Below are 15,585 nucleotides of genomic sequence, written 5' to 3' on the forward strand. Positions count from 1 at the left end.
TTTTTTTTCCCTCTTCTTCTAAAAGAAATGCCAAAACGGGTAGTTGTGTTCTGTGTTTACTTATCTGACCTAGTTGATGAGGCCGATCCTTCTCGGTTGGCTGATTTGAATTTCAAATGTTATCTCAGCTCATCTTGCCTCACTCATCGGTTTGGTTTCCTTACCAGTAAATGAATGACATGCAGATGAGTTGGTTTTGTTTTTTTTCTTGCTTTTAGACAAAATGCTATTTACATCTGCAAAGAAAAAAATTGCAGCTGTTCACTTTTGAAATGATGCATGTTCACTCTGCCCAGTTAGTTTGGTACACTTTGGAGTGTAGTAACACTAACCCTACATAAAAGTTTTATTACTTGGCTGCAGTTGGGAGGGAGACACCCACTTGTGCGAGCTGTTGCTTCATGTGTGTACCTGCCCAACCTGTCCTTGCCATGATTCATGACTCCGACGTGCATTGTGTCAACACTCGTAGAAAATGTTGCATGGTGTTACCTCACGAACCTGGAGAGCACCATTAACTTCTCTTGTCAAACATGCTCTGCCCTTAAAATGGAACAATTTAGAGCCCACAGTTTGACACAAGACTTTTGCTGAGCCTTAGAAGCTCAAGTTCTTCCATGAAATGTGCTGTAATTATTATTTAATTAAAAATCAAATTGTTAATACTCGTCCACAAGTAAGTCACATTTTACGGTTTAAGCTAATAAGAGGGTACAATGGAAAAGAGGAAGCAGGCAACTCTTCAGCTTGGCTTTTGTTTTAAAATGGAAATACTGTATAGTAGAAGATATTTCACCTCATTTGGGCCTCCGACTGCAAACAGCTCAGAGATATTACTCTGATGTTTGTTTTTGGGTCGCAAGCTTAACAAAAAAGGAAACAAAACGTTTCCCTGAAATGCTGCAGAGTGGAAGAAAAAGGTGGCTGTAAATGTGAATATAAAGTTAATGGATATAGTGTCCAATGCAGCCTGGCAGATTTTAAGATCACATAGATTCATAATGTGAAGCAAGAGCACAGGGAAGAAAATCTCCACGTGTGAACATGTTGATCTTATTGGTAAAATCCTGAGAAAACTGTTTGTTGTGTGCATTTGTGCGTCGTGCTATTAGATATTCCTGCCACTGGCTTATGTGTGGGACCTAACCTGAAATACTTTGGATTACTGTAAAGATCTAATGCACAAGTATCCGTTGTAGTGACTTCTCACCTATAAGCAGCTGAGACTATTAGAAGTTTGACTGTACTGGATCCTGCATCAACAGCTGAAGTTAAACTATTATATGTCAACATCAATATTCAAGTGAAATTGGAAAACTTTCTTTTTACTTTTTTTTTTTTAAATTTTGCCCCGTGAACAACTTTGAATGTCAATATGAAAAGTAACCTGTAATTATAAGTGTGGAGGAGTGAGATCGTGACATTTTAATGACAGGACTCGAGTTAAAACACCGCACTGATAGCTTTCAGTTACACTCCGCCACTACTAAAACATGTTGCATGATCCCTTTCTGTAATGTTTGCCGGGTTTACCTCCTACGGCAGCCGTGCATTAACGGCATCGATGCAGGCTACACCCAGTGCGAAAGCTGTGTGTTTCAGCAGCAGCAGGGAGGGACAGGAGGAGGGAGCTGCTGCTCGCTTTGCAAAGAGAAAGACCAACACAGCGGAACATACGGCAGGCTGCTAGCTGAGGGCAGCATGGCGGGGCTACACGACTTCCACCAAGGCAGCCACTGTCACAGGAAAACGTGGATTAATATACTACAATTACTACAATTCGTCCTACCCTTCGTCCAGCGCGGAGGGGCTCAGCTGCAAGGTTCGTGGCCACCTTTGTTTGTTTACTCGTTCTCGGGTGTAACGTTAACTCGACCGCTGCAGGGAAAAAAAAAAAAAAAAAAACGTTAAGTTAGCTACCTGACATCAGGCGTTACGCTGGAAAATGGGTGACAAGCTGAACTGTCCTCTATCAAACGCGGTCTAAATAGGGGGAAATGAGCCCGAATAAATGTCCAAACTGTGGTATAAGCATGCGTTGATTTATAGCAACTTGTAAGAGTGTACCAGCTAATGTTTACTAGTGTCAGTTCTTGCTAGCTGTCTGCCAGTTCCCTTGCTGTTTTAATGAACGAAACTGACTTGCTCAGACAGAAAAAATGGGGCTTAGTGGGACTTTGGGGGTTATTTATCGGCTGTGACTGTAATAGATATTCAAAATATTTTAAGCTAATTCTACTGGGCAAAATAGCCATGTTTTGTGTAGCAGCAGTGGAGATGATTTCCAAGTTCGTTAGCTACCGAGCTAACCTTCTGCTAAACAAGCAGCTAGCAAATAGCCTTTGTCAGCCTGCCGAGGCGAAGTCGTTTCCTTACTTGTATCTCACATCGTTTATGTTAGTTTGTCTGTAATAACAAGTGGCTGGCAGCTTGCGTTGGTTTTATAATGGCCTCATAAAGACGATGCAGTTGCATTTGATAGTGATGTCCGACATCTGACTGCTAATTTGATTTCTTGTCCCCACAAAGCTCTGGGTCAGATGCCCACCAGCGTGGTCGAGGTTTGGCAACCAGAGGAGGCTGATCCATTTGTCCCACTTCAGGTACTCGTACTTGCGTTTTTTTTGTGTGTGTGTGTGTGTGGGTTTTTTTTTTTTTTTCTTGCTTGTGTTTGTATGGAGGAGGAACTGGGAGAATGCAGAAATACCAGATAACTTTGAAACGCAGCCAGGTGAATAAACGTGGGTAGCTGAGAGGAGCGACACTAGATTTAGGTTAACATTTTGCATATATTTCAATGTGCACAAACACTCTTTTATACACATAAATGACAGCAGCATCTATGGTTTTCCTTCCCTGCTCACTGCTTGCGCACAGATCTCACAGTGGCTTGTAACCACACTTCAGTGCACAGCTCCAAAATGAAACCAGAGCAGGACACCACCTGCCATGTGCCTCGTTTTCTTCTTTTGATTTAGTGTCCATTGAGGAGGTTTTAGTCAGTAGAGAAAGTCACTGAAAGCAAATACGATTGCAGTCCTTTCCTGCAAATGAATTTGCAATTATTTCCTGCTTCTGTGGCTTGTCTATGTCTCTCTCGTGCAGGATTTTCTTTCTGGGTTGTGCAGTTTCCTTATCATTTTGTGGTTGGCGTTTGTGACTATGATGTAATTGTGGAGCACTGGGAGTACTATCAGCAGCAGTATGGTGTTTACTGATAACCTGTCGTGAGGTCACCAGCTGACTGCTTTCAAGTCACTTGAGTGCAGGAGGGGGGTGTGGCATTTTAGCAGGAGTCAAGAAAAAGAAGGTGTGATTGTTTGGTTACTAGACTGAGCTGTTTCAGTACATCGGTGATAGCTTATATAAAGTGGTATACAGGGTCTTTTTTTTCATGCAGAAAGGTCAATACTATTCATAGTTAAAAGTATAATGGTCCCACTGTCCACAAATGTACGCTCTCACGTTGCTTTTGTTCCCGTATTTGAATAAGGTTGTTGCGGCTCGGTCTGCACGCTGCCGTAATATCCACAGACATGCAACACAACAAGATGATTCAGCATTGAAGATGATTTCTTCGTAATAGCTGGATAAGCTGATAAATAATTGAAATGGCTACTACAAGGGGGCATCAGTGTTTGTATTGTTTTTTTTTCTCTCTCACCTGTACCTCGCAGATTGATCGGCAGCAGTGTTGACATTGTTGGGTGTCACGTTTTAACAATGAATGGAGCAACTGTCTCAGTTACATCGTCTCTATGAAACAGAGCGTGGCATGGGCGTCTTTATGCTCTGGTGCGGCTGCTGGACAGCTGGCGAAGTGGTGTGTGCTGCTGAGTGCTCATTTAAGTTGTAAAGCAGGGCTTTCTGGGTTCTGCGTCCAACAGCCACGGCAATAAAGTTACCTGCCCTATTACTGTCGAGGTTTCTGACAGATCCTTGTCATAAATAGTTTATAGCTTGTTCTTTTGTCGTTGTGCTTACTCAGCGGGACAATATTTATTTTTTTTGTTTGTTTGTTTTTTTACTATTAATTTGGCAGTCTTTCAAAGGCCTTGGGGGCATTATTGGATATAGCAAGGCATCAGTTAGAGCTTTTCAAGTTTATTTAATTTACAGGGGGAATATGCAGCCTTGTTTGGCAGTTCATCAAATTATGTCTCACTTTTTATGATTTATAGAATATTGGTACAGTTGAAAATCAAGTTATGAATGTCATCACAACGCACTCCTGCAATTTGATTTAGGTTTTCCTGTGGAGGCATTAAAATGGTCCATACCTCAATCCCAAATTGCATCACAGTTTCACATTGAATTCCTGTTGACAGCGCAGCAGAAACAGTGAAATGTCTAATTTCAGTCTATGAGTGATGGGATCAGGCGCTGTGCAGACAGCACCGTGGATTGTTTGGGATTGAGAAGTGTGTTTTGCGTGCCCGTGGAGGTCTGCAGGTGCAGGCAGGAGGTTCAGGGCTACTCGTGCACCTCAAGACCTGCACTGAAGTCACAGGGAGTAACCCTCCGAGAACCAAAAGGTAAATTTATGTGAAAGTTTCCGTAAATTGACTTCCATTGAGTCCAAGCAGCTCGTTAACAAACTCTCTGTCCGACCCGAGCTGAGCTGAACGGCTTTAATGGTAAAAGTGGTGTGTTGTATTTATCACAGAAGAGCAGTCTGAGGTGGAAAGCTGCACAGTAATCTGTCTGTGCCTATTTATCATCGTCTTTTCATTATTTTAGGGTTATAATTAAAATTAAATGAATTTCTCTATAAATAAACAAGCAGCCTGCAACTTGCAAAACTGAAATACTAGTCATTTGCATTTGCCGGGCTACACAGGGTTTAACATAGCCTGGGCGAAAGCCGACTGTTGACTCTGTCAAACAGTCTGGGAAAACCCAAGAGGAATCTGTTTCCATGGAGGGCGGGACCTTACCCAGCAACTTAAATTCATTGGAGTAACGGAGTTCCCTTAACCAATCATAATGTTTAGAAATGACGTTGGTTATGCGCCGAGGTTCATGCTTACTCTCGCGAGGCTCTAGCTCGCGAATCACGCTTCCCACATCCGCTTTCATTATACCGGTACCATTTGATAAATCAAACGTTTCCCAAAGCCAGTTGGAAGGAGAGCTACGACATCCTTGCCACTAACAAAATTGACGAGGCATTCCTCTTGCTCTTGTTTTAATTGTGTAATGATCTCCAGAGTTGAGACAACTTAATGGATAGCTTCTAGCGTTCTTCCGTCGCCATGTTTATTTCCACTGCGGTTGAACTACAATTATATGGACTACAATGGACTCCGCGCGTGAGTTCTGCGTCACCACTCGCAACTGTTTGCTGATTGGCAAAACACTGAGCGAACCGAGGTAGGGGGATTTGGCCAGACTATGTGCGGAGCCAAAATCTTTGGGCGGAAGTACGTAGGATGGCGTCGCCAGGCTAGGTTTAACACGGAGTTCATTTTAAACACAATAAATAATCACAGAACAACAACTCAGAGGCTCTACTTACACCAACCAACATTAGGTCAAAACCCATTGTAATAGATGTTTGTGCATAGCTGCTTTGGGAGGCCATTTCTGTTTCGCAAAGTTTGCAGAGGTTTGTTTCTTAAGATTTTCTATTTATAAAAAAAAAAAAAAAAAAAAAAAAAGATTCCCACACTTTGGACAGTTTGTTTGGGATAAATGTTATCAGAGCGCTGTGTGCTACGCACATTGATGAAGATTTGTTGCAGCCATCGTAGTTTCCAATGTGCAACAGGTGGATTTGAGGGAAAAGAAAGTGCCACAGCTGTGTTGCTTACATATAGACTACACTTACATACTGTATGTAAGTGCCTTCTAGTGTTTTTTTTTGTGGTGTGATCATGAAGTCACGATGTATGTGTGAGGTAGATGTTTTCATGGAAACTACGCTTTCTGCATTTGGAGAGACCAGATCTTATCTTTGTAGCCCACATGTTTTACCAATAATATACAGTGCTACATTATAAATAAGTGTATGTCTATGGAACCCACGCCTGGAACTTCTTTCATATCTAACAAGCCTCATTTAAGGTTAGATGTACAGTATTGGAGCATGAACATGGCAGCAAACAACTCTATTGTTTTTTTAAAGATAAAAGTAGCGTTATTGCATCCAACTTACTCTTCGCCCTTGTATTGTAATCTGAGTTGTAGTAGCTAAGACTTTGTCTTAAAAACTCCCAGAAAGACCACGAGGCGAAACTGTTCTGCCCGAATCGCGTTTGAAGTTTTGCCAGCCGCTGAAGGACTTCGAGTTAGGCTTTTGTTTTCATTTGATTCTGTTCGTCTCGCTCTAGTGGTTTCCAAAGGTAATACGGTGCGAGCTTGTTTCCTGTCTAATCTGTATATTTTCACTTGGCCTGCAGGAATTGATCTCTGATTGTGGTGTTGATACTCTTCAACTGTGGTTCCAACACAGATCTTGGTTTAATCCAATAGAGCAATGACCAATTGTTAGGCTTTATTCATCTTATTTTGAGAGCAGGGTTCCTCGTTTTCAGGCTTATATAAACTCTTCCGCTTCAAAACTTTGCCCTCATCTGAACAAGACTTGTGTGTAAATATGCTCTGTTTCACCTCAAACCTGTGTTTCTGCACTCGTATTTGCTGCTTAGCGTACACGTCCCGTGCTTCAGTTTGAGCCCTCCTCCTTCCACTCAGGTAGCTTTTGTGCTCTTGCAAAAACGTTTTCTCTGTTTGCACTCAGATTGTTGTAAAACTCCCCTTTAATTCTGAGGGCTACGTTTTGTTGGAGCAAAGTACAGTATGACATTAGAGCATGAAAGCAAAGACTCGTGCTCTCAAATCGCAAAATTACCCGTCTTGATTAGTGACAGGTATACACCCCATAATCAGACGTCATTCAGCATGTGAGCGCACCTGTACCTGTGTTTATAGGAAACCTCAGATATGAAGGGGTTAACTGCTTAGTGTGCTTCTGGCTGAAGGGTTAATTTGGACTTTGAGTTGCTCATTCAGAGTTAACGTCGTACCCATAACGGGTGGCGTACGTGGGGGCAGCAGTTAAAGATTTTAGCCACCTATTTACTGACGCAGGTGAAACACTTACTATGGATAAGCAGTGTATACAATCCACTTTAAAATGTCTGAATTAATCTTTGAAATTCTCCCACTCACTCATTTGAAAACGGCTTGGTGAAACTGACAGAAATTTTTACCATTTGCTTGACTTGACTGACTGACGTTTTTTTTAATGAAGTCATCCCGTTGCGCCCCCTGTCCTCTGCTCTACATGTCATATCTGTCTTGTTTGTTTGTTCAGAAAGCCTAAAGGCAAAGGCTTGCAATCATATATAGAAATATATATTTCCTTATTTATGTTCCTGCATATTTATATTACAATAAAAGCATACAAATTAGACAATAAGATAATAATCATCTGCTGAAATTTCATAATGTTGACAGCCCTAAACACAAGAAGCAGTTGGAGTGGTCATCCTTTGATCAGAAGGTGCCTGATTTTATCCCCAGTTCACATGTCACAGTGTCTTTGGGCAATATATATCAAAATATTACATTCACAGTTTAATGATTTGGCAGCAGATTGGAGTGAAAACATGGTGCAGAATATTTCAGTAAGTCCTATCTGAAAACAAAAATACCTGATAATCTTATGTGTATGGTACGAATAAGAAACTTATCTTCTTTCTAGTCACTAATCAGCAGTTCTGGGTTAATTTATTGATTCTGTATGTGCACTGTTGGAGCATGTGGTGGAAGACGAAGTTGAAATTAAATTTTATTTTTTTTTTATTGGAAGAGCTCCAGTGTGCATTAGCCAAACCTGCTTGTGGCAAGTGTGTTTGCCACCGTGGGTTCACCCATCACACACGCAGAGACCGTGTCTGGTTTGCAATGCTTTTTATTTATTTTTCGCTCCCGATCGAGGTTCTCAGCCCGAACGGTAGAAGACGATCACCCGCTTCTCCTGCTCTGCTCGTCTTCTCCTTCTCCGTTCTCTGGCTCTGGTCCTCGATCTCTCATCCCCTCTCCCCGCCTGGACCAGCACGCTACTGATAAAGGGGAGAATGATTAGCCGACGATGTACAGGTGTGCCAATCATCTCCCCTCCCACCGTCCTCCGAGCTCTTCCCACCTCTCCACCTCTCCTCTGCACCTGATGCACCTCGCCCCCCTCCACACTGCTGTTTACTCCAAAATGTAGAGTCGGAATACAAAGGTTTATTGGCTTCTTCGCAGTGTAATTGTCATTTTATGTTAAACAAAACATTTCAGGACACAAAATATGTTAAAACAAGTTGACTGTTAAAAACAAGTGTTTTATATTAAACCGAGGCAGCCAGAAAACATCAGTTATGTATCTTTTTCTTTTTTTGTTTGTTTTTCATGGCCACGGTATCACGTAAAACAAATACTTTTTGCCAGTTTTGACATTGCTGAATGAAGTGTCTTTTGTCATTTTCAGGTGGAGAAGGAGCGAAGAAAAGACGGTCTTCCATTAGAGGACAGGTGAGTGCTCGTCTTTGTTAACCCTCTCTGGGACCCACTTTGAACTGAAACAGAAGTCAAAGAGTATTTGTTTCATTGAATTGAAAAAGGGAGGAGCTGTTGAAAAATGTACAGATTTTTAACAACACACACACACACACACACACACACACATATATATATATATATATATATATATATATATGAGAGGGAGACGGAGAGAAAACCTCGATTAATAAACTTTAACTGTTGCTGTGGGATGACATATACTTTTGTATTCACACACACGCACGTTACATTTGGTTTCAGTGTCATAATCTAGCATTAAAAAGCATTTAAATGTCTTCCCCTGTATGCAGGCTGTGTTGTTTATGTTGGTAAGCGAGGGACCGTGTGATGGAGAGAGTTTGGGGGCGTGCGTTACAGAGGCACAGAACCAAATTCCTGACTAATTTTAGAACTCCTTGAAAGAAAAAGGAGGAGAGGTCTGTCTTTCCCTGCTGTTTTTCTTCCCTCAGAAAGTGCTTTGGGAAAAAGGCGTTTTTCATCAGATTATCAATGGTTACTATTCAGTATAAGGTGATGGCAGCTCAGAAACAAAGCAGTCTTCACTCTTTCTTTTAGATGTTTTTTTTTGTTGAAGTTGAGTTGTTATGTACATATATTTATACACAAACTGGCTAAGAGTATTTAAGTTATACATATTTTAAGTTGTACACATTTGATATAATGTGGTTTTTGTAGTGGCATTGTGGATGTCTGATCAGTTTTCTTATTTCCTTTTCACTGTCAGTAAGTGTAAATACATTGTCCATTAATGTGCCGGATCAGCCTTAAACCTTTTGCTTCAGGTGGCTGCATCTAAGTTACCATTTGAAACCAAAAATATATCAACACCTCACTTAGAAAGTGAGCGTAATCTTTAACATCACAGAGTCGTGAGTGTAACTGACAACATGCACGAGCTCCGCTGCCCCTCTCAGTAGTGCTCGGCGGTATGACCAAAACTACATATCACGGTATTTTTTCACAGTATCACGGTTTCACGGTATATCATGGTATTTTTTTTTTCATGCATAATTAGGTGTTCACAGAATTTTCTACAGATTGAGAACAGAATTAAAAATTAAAATTAAAATTCTTCAAAATAATTCCTTCGTTAATAATTGGTCACACAGAACTTTATTGTATTAATATTCACATCTTCATTGTAAACAAATGAATAACATAGCTAATAATAATTACACTGGTCGGACTGTTCAGCTCTGTTTCAGACTGATACCTCCGGTTCAGGCTGCTCCTCATCCTCAACACGCACGTCTCTTTTTCAATCGCGGAAAATATTTTTCAATACTCATCTGGATTGAAGCAGCAAACATTCAGTGTAAGAGTTTACAAAACCTAATTTATTTGATTCAAAGCTCCTAGTGTTTAGACCTCGACAACCAACTACATTTTTTTTTTGTTTGTTTTACGGCAAACTTGCGACTAGTTAACTTTATAAAGAAGGCGTAATCGCTTGTTTGCTATGGGTCGGGACGGGACAACATTGTATTAAAAATATAAAATATTTTTATAGGACTTTTTAATGTGTGATTTTTATAAAGTTGCACGTGATACCAACCTTTTGTGAATTTCGCCAGCCGTCTTCTTTCGGTTGAGCTAATCTAACGCGACGCTGAAGCTAGCAAGCTTCCAGGGATGATCTCGCTGATGGAGACACACGCGGTGTGCACGGAGGGGAGGGGCTGTGTGTGAGTAGGCTATGTGAGAGAGACGCATGACTGACAGAGACGGAGGGAGAGCAGGGAAATGAAATGCAGCTTAACGAATACGAGTATTTTTTAAATAGCGTTAAAAATAGACAGTAAATATGCGTGTTTAGAAGCGCAACACTGAAAAGGGTCCCGTCTCAAACAATGTCGCGCGACGCAGCGTTCCCCCCGTTGTGTAATCAAATACACCGGTATGGCGGTATATTAAGAATTCATATCATAATGAAATTATAAACCGGTATTCGGTGTGAACCGGTATACCGCCCAGCACTACCTCTCAGTATTGTAAATAATATCCGCGACCTTCTATCCCTTTCGCGTCTCAACTTGTAGTCCAGGCTGCAGCCAACAGCATGCAGCCTTTTGATATATTCATTAAAGTCTGTCTTGATTTGGGCACAGTGACCTGGTTGGTTAACAAATGCATTTACAATTGGTGAGCCATACAGTATGCTATTGGCCTTGAATCTTTCTAGCATAGTATCAGCTATCTGCCTCAAAGATCTGTGCCTGACTTTGTAGTTTTTTTCATACACTTTTGTATTGTTACAGTGACAGAATGCCATGTAGACATAACTAAGAAATAAACTGAGTTTGAGTAGACTGAGAGCACTTTATCTTTTGGAAAACTCTGATACCATTATGTAACACAGTGATGGAATCCAGATCACCTCATCGTCGCAGTGGGGACTAATTTATAAAGGGAAACCAGCAAAAAGGGGCTTGCCTACCAAGCAGAATCAGTTTAGATTAAAAAAAAAACAGCTAAGGGACAAGCTTTCATGTACGATATAAAGCCCATTCAGTTTAAATGCAGCCAACATCAGCTGAACAGCGTGGGTGTTTGACTATTTTTAAATCAAGTGAGGTGCGAGGCCAAAGAGGCTTTACAGTGCTGGTTGACCCGAGGACCTCCAGATCTGTGGGCTGTGAGGCCTCTCGTGCCTGGGTTATCAGGCACTTAGCAGGCCAGCCATCACCCTAAAGACCGACGCAGGCTGCAGATACAGGAGTTCATATTTCCATCTGTATCTGCCGTAGTGTCAAAATGTCTTCACTTGTCTTACTTTTACTTCTTTATGTTTTTCTTTTTTTCTTTTTTTTTTTTGATTTTCATCCCAGTCAATTTAGGTGATATCCTTTACAAAATCTTACAACGTTTCTATGACAACCTGTTGCTCTATGACAGCCGTAGCATGTTTTTAATTACACTGTTAGTTTTATTTAGTCCCCGTCTTTTACGGGCATATCTGTGAACATAATTTGACATAAACTCTTGTCTGTTGTTAACCTCTCCCCTGGAGCACGGCTGAGGTTGCTGCTAACACCAACTTTATTTGAATTACATCGGAGAGATCAAATGGCACCAAACTTAACTTGTTATTTATGTACTGTGTGCAGTGGCCAGAATTCTTGGACTTGAACTCAGTGGTATACTTACTGGGACGCTGGATTTTACTTCAAAGGAAGCTGCTGGTTAATTTACGGGAGGGGGGGTGGGGGGGTGTTAGATGTGAACCTGACACTAACACATATTTCAGCATGTTTTTCCTCTCTGTCCTTAAGCATTGAGCATCACTTTTGTTTTTGGAAGAAAAATCAGTCCTTCATTTGCATTAATCAGCATAGTGTGACGGCTTCCTAAACAACAGGTCTTTATCTCAGTTAATAAGAGAAATGTGTTTTTAGTTCGATAGATGTCAAAGGAAGGTTCAAACACCTGACCTCAGACACCAGTGCAGACTCTTTAGTTCCCCCTCACCACCACTCAAAGCCCTTTTACAGAGGCAGTCGACCTCATTTCCCTTTTACATTTGACCCCTCATATGCTACCCAAACAGTTTTTCTCTCTTAGCGGCACTGTTTGAAGTTATATTTCCTCATAGGTTATGAATTAACAAACAACTGTGGAAACCCAGAGAGGGTGCTTGCTTGTTATATAATGCAGTAGAAGATGTCCCTCTGTTCAAGGTATACCATACAGTATGTGCTATATGTGGTTCTTTGGGTGCTGTTTACCTTGTAACTCTTTAACTTCCACCTTCTTCTCGGCGTGAAAACTGTAACTGCTTTATAGAGACCAGTCGGGACTAATCCGGGTTTAGTCTGCCGTAAAATATGTTTCTGTGTGAATGTTTTCTTCCAGTGTACAATTTATCAGGATTTTTTTTATTTATTTATTTATTTATTTTTTTTTTTAATGCAGAAGCAAAAAGAAAATTAAAAAAAAATCTATAATTTTAATGCAACTCTTTGTAATAAGCAAAACAGTTTAAAACATGGATCAGCAATGATGTTAAGATGGAATAAATATTGTGTACCAGTATTACTTCCAGTAGGCTGCACACATTTTGTGTCATTTCTGAGAGTCAGATTAACTCTGAATATTTATGATTAAAAGTGAATAGCAGCTCTTTCTTTACTCGTGGTTGGATGTAATGAATTTTGTGGTCATTTCACTCTCTTCTGCTGACTGATTAGTTGATTCCCTCCTTTCAGCTTAGGCATCTTGCTGTCTTTGCCTTCCCAACTGTCTCATGTTTAAAGTTTGTGGTTGAGTCAGCAAACTTATCCTCGCAAATGTTGGCCCGCAGCTATGGCTGTGCTTGAAATACACAGCGCTCCTTTCCCTTATATTTTTACCTTTATAAACTGCACGATCATTTCACGGTGGATGAAGATGTGTACCTACTGTTTCCACAACTTACTGTCCTTATTAAGTCAGGACTGTTAGCTTACAAAAAATGAGCTTATAGCTAAAAGTGAGAAGTGAGATGACAGGACAATGAGCTGCTAGCCGGGTGGACATAATTGTTTCCTACCACGTCATTATGACAGCGAGGCAGACTGGGGTTAACTCTCTGGTCTCTAACTCTCACACACACGCATTCCTGCTCCCTTCTGGTGTTTCGTAAGAAGTATGATGATTTATTTTCAACAAAATATTTAAAGGGGCATATCTTAAAGTTTCCCTGCTGTGCTGCTGTAAAACACTGTTCCGCTGTTTCCAGAAATGGTCACAAAACGGGACATTTAGAAACTCTTCAAACATTAAAAACAATGTTCAGTTAGTTTTATACTGTCAACAGCAGCAGCTCTGTGGTGTGTGTCCGTCTGCAGCGGCGCTTTACAAGGAGTCAGAGGCGGCAAAACTGCAAAATGATGCTGATACTCTTACAAATGAATAACATTGATTAGTATCCTGCTATCGTTTTTTATCGACAACTTTTTTTATCGCCTCTTAAGAATACTTTTAACATACTTTATTTGCCCTCACCTCAACAATTTAGTTGAGGTAGTTTCTAGTTTCCCCTCCTGTCACACAAGATGCCAACACGTGCTTTTTTTAATTTTTATATTTTGACATTAATGATTAGTGTTGTCTAACCTTACGAGCATAAAGATGGTCGTCCATCTCAGGTTAGGTGCTGTTGCTCAGCTCAAACCCAAGTCTATCAGTCTTTCATGCTGTTCTTTGTGTTCTCTTTATGTATCGTCTAATCTCCGTTTGCATTATCAATCAGTGCAAAAACATTTGCCATTTAAATTTTGGACCTAAGCAGGAACACTTGGACTGATACTTTTTTTGAAACACAGCTCCAGTCCTTCTATATATTGGCAAGGGGTCCAAGTTTTTGATAGCTCTCATGAAAGATTTGTTATTCCACTTGATTGTCAAATCTCACCACTTTCTGTTTCATGAGAAAACCAATGGGAAAATTATTTAACAAGAATTTGATAAGTAACTATTTTACAAGTCGTTGATGGTAGAAGCTTTTACTTTAGTTCTATGTTTGGGATTAAAATTATCCCATAAATGTAATTTTGCTGGCCTATTTTATGTTAGTTTGCCAAATGAAATTATCAGAACTAGTAGGATTAAAGAATATTTCTGAATAGTTTTTCTTTGATAGCAAAAAAAAAAAGTCTAGCATTGGATCAGCCCAACCAGGCGAACAAATCCACAAACTTAAACTGAATCAGATGTGTCAGGAGAGGGTTAGATTTAAGTAAAATGCAGAAGTCATCAATAAAGGTGTTGCATAGAATGCGAGTGTCCTTAGGGCAAGCTTTGTATACTTACGCAAACCATTATAACTAATGTTGTGCAAGCTAGCAAGACTGAACAAGCATATCATGTATTTATTCCACCAGATGCAGATGTGTGCACAGATATAATCAAGATGAACTCTTCTGCTAGCAAGCAGATTTTCATTCTGGAGTACACTTATTGTCTTTTTCTCTTGATTAAGATCAGTGTAGATGGGAACTAGTTACTCTGTCTGCCACATCCAGCTTTATCTGAAAACCTACGGTGTGGCCACACCATCAGCTCATACACTTCCTCTACTGTACACGTTCCCTCTTTGATAGCAGAACACATAAGGCTTTAAGAAGTGTGCTCCTGCAATTTGAAAGCGTGAACCATTGTGCTTCCACCTGTTTGCTTGTGTTGTTCAACAGCTGTGTTAGACTTTAGATATAAGCCTGGTTGGTATGTTCTCAGATGTCCACATTTATAAACATACAACAACAAAATCAGCTGCTGCTTCTGAGCTCAGATGAGCTCATTTTCAGAGCTTCTTACCATCTTGCTCCAAAGGAAACTGCTGTGACCACAAGTTACAGTATTTTTTTAGGTATATCGAATTGGTTTGATAGTCGATACGCTGTTTAAAGTTTTGTTTTTACCTTCACTCTTGGTTGCTTTTTTGATTGTTTTTGTCAAATGGACATTTTGGCCAAAAGGAAAGCATTCCAGACCTGTCTGCGGGCTATTTACAGAAGGTTTGCTTCGCACGTTGCCATGTTGAAATGAAACAAATCAATTGTACAATTGTAAAAAAGTTTAGCTTTCTGGTAGGAAGCTTGTGTGCATATTCTCCACCCAAAAGTTTGAAAGCTGTTGTGCATCTTTGTGTTGAAGTCTCACGCTCCATACAGTTTATCATACAGCTTTTTATTTCAGCTGTCTGTGATAAATCTAACTCTTTAGCTAAATATTTAGGGATTTTTGCGGGAACCGAGGATTTTATTTGGTGCAAATCATAAATTATATTAATAATCATTATTATGCACTTGTGAACCGAGTTATTCCACTTTTTAAATCATAGGAAATTAATGTGCAGTCGTCCTTCATAATGTTTGTGAATGGAACCAACAAAACTATTTAGTCATGAAAACCGTTTAATTTGTCCAAACATGTTTATGTGAAAACAGAATGGATGGATTGCATCAAGGAAGGTCTGTAATTCCCTTTAAGTTCACAGAGCAGCATTTGTCAAATGCAAATGTTTGTATTTAG

The 15,585-nt window shown here is 40.2% G+C and overlaps 1 protein-coding gene across 1 annotated transcript in view; it reads left to right on the plus strand.

The window, feature by feature from the left end:
• Positions 1–1,628: 1,628 nt before the first annotated feature.
• Positions 1,629–15,585, plus strand: part of tmem131l (transmembrane 131 like) — a 37,517-nt gene continuing 23,560 nt past the window's right edge. The window contains exons 1-3 of the mRNA XM_075463265.1: positions 1,629–1,822; positions 2,530–2,603; positions 8,483–8,526. Coding sequence (XP_075319380.1) covers positions 1,702–1,822; positions 2,530–2,603; positions 8,483–8,526 — 239 coding nt within the window. The 5' untranslated portion in view covers positions 1,629–1,701. The remainder of the gene's footprint in view (positions 1,823–2,529; positions 2,604–8,482; positions 8,527–15,585) is intronic.

This window comes from Odontesthes bonariensis, chromosome 4 (assembly GCF_027942865.1).
Source record: "Odontesthes bonariensis isolate fOdoBon6 chromosome 4, fOdoBon6.hap1, whole genome shotgun sequence".
Taxonomy (NCBI): Eukaryota; Metazoa; Chordata; class Actinopteri; order Atheriniformes; family Atherinopsidae; genus Odontesthes; species Odontesthes bonariensis.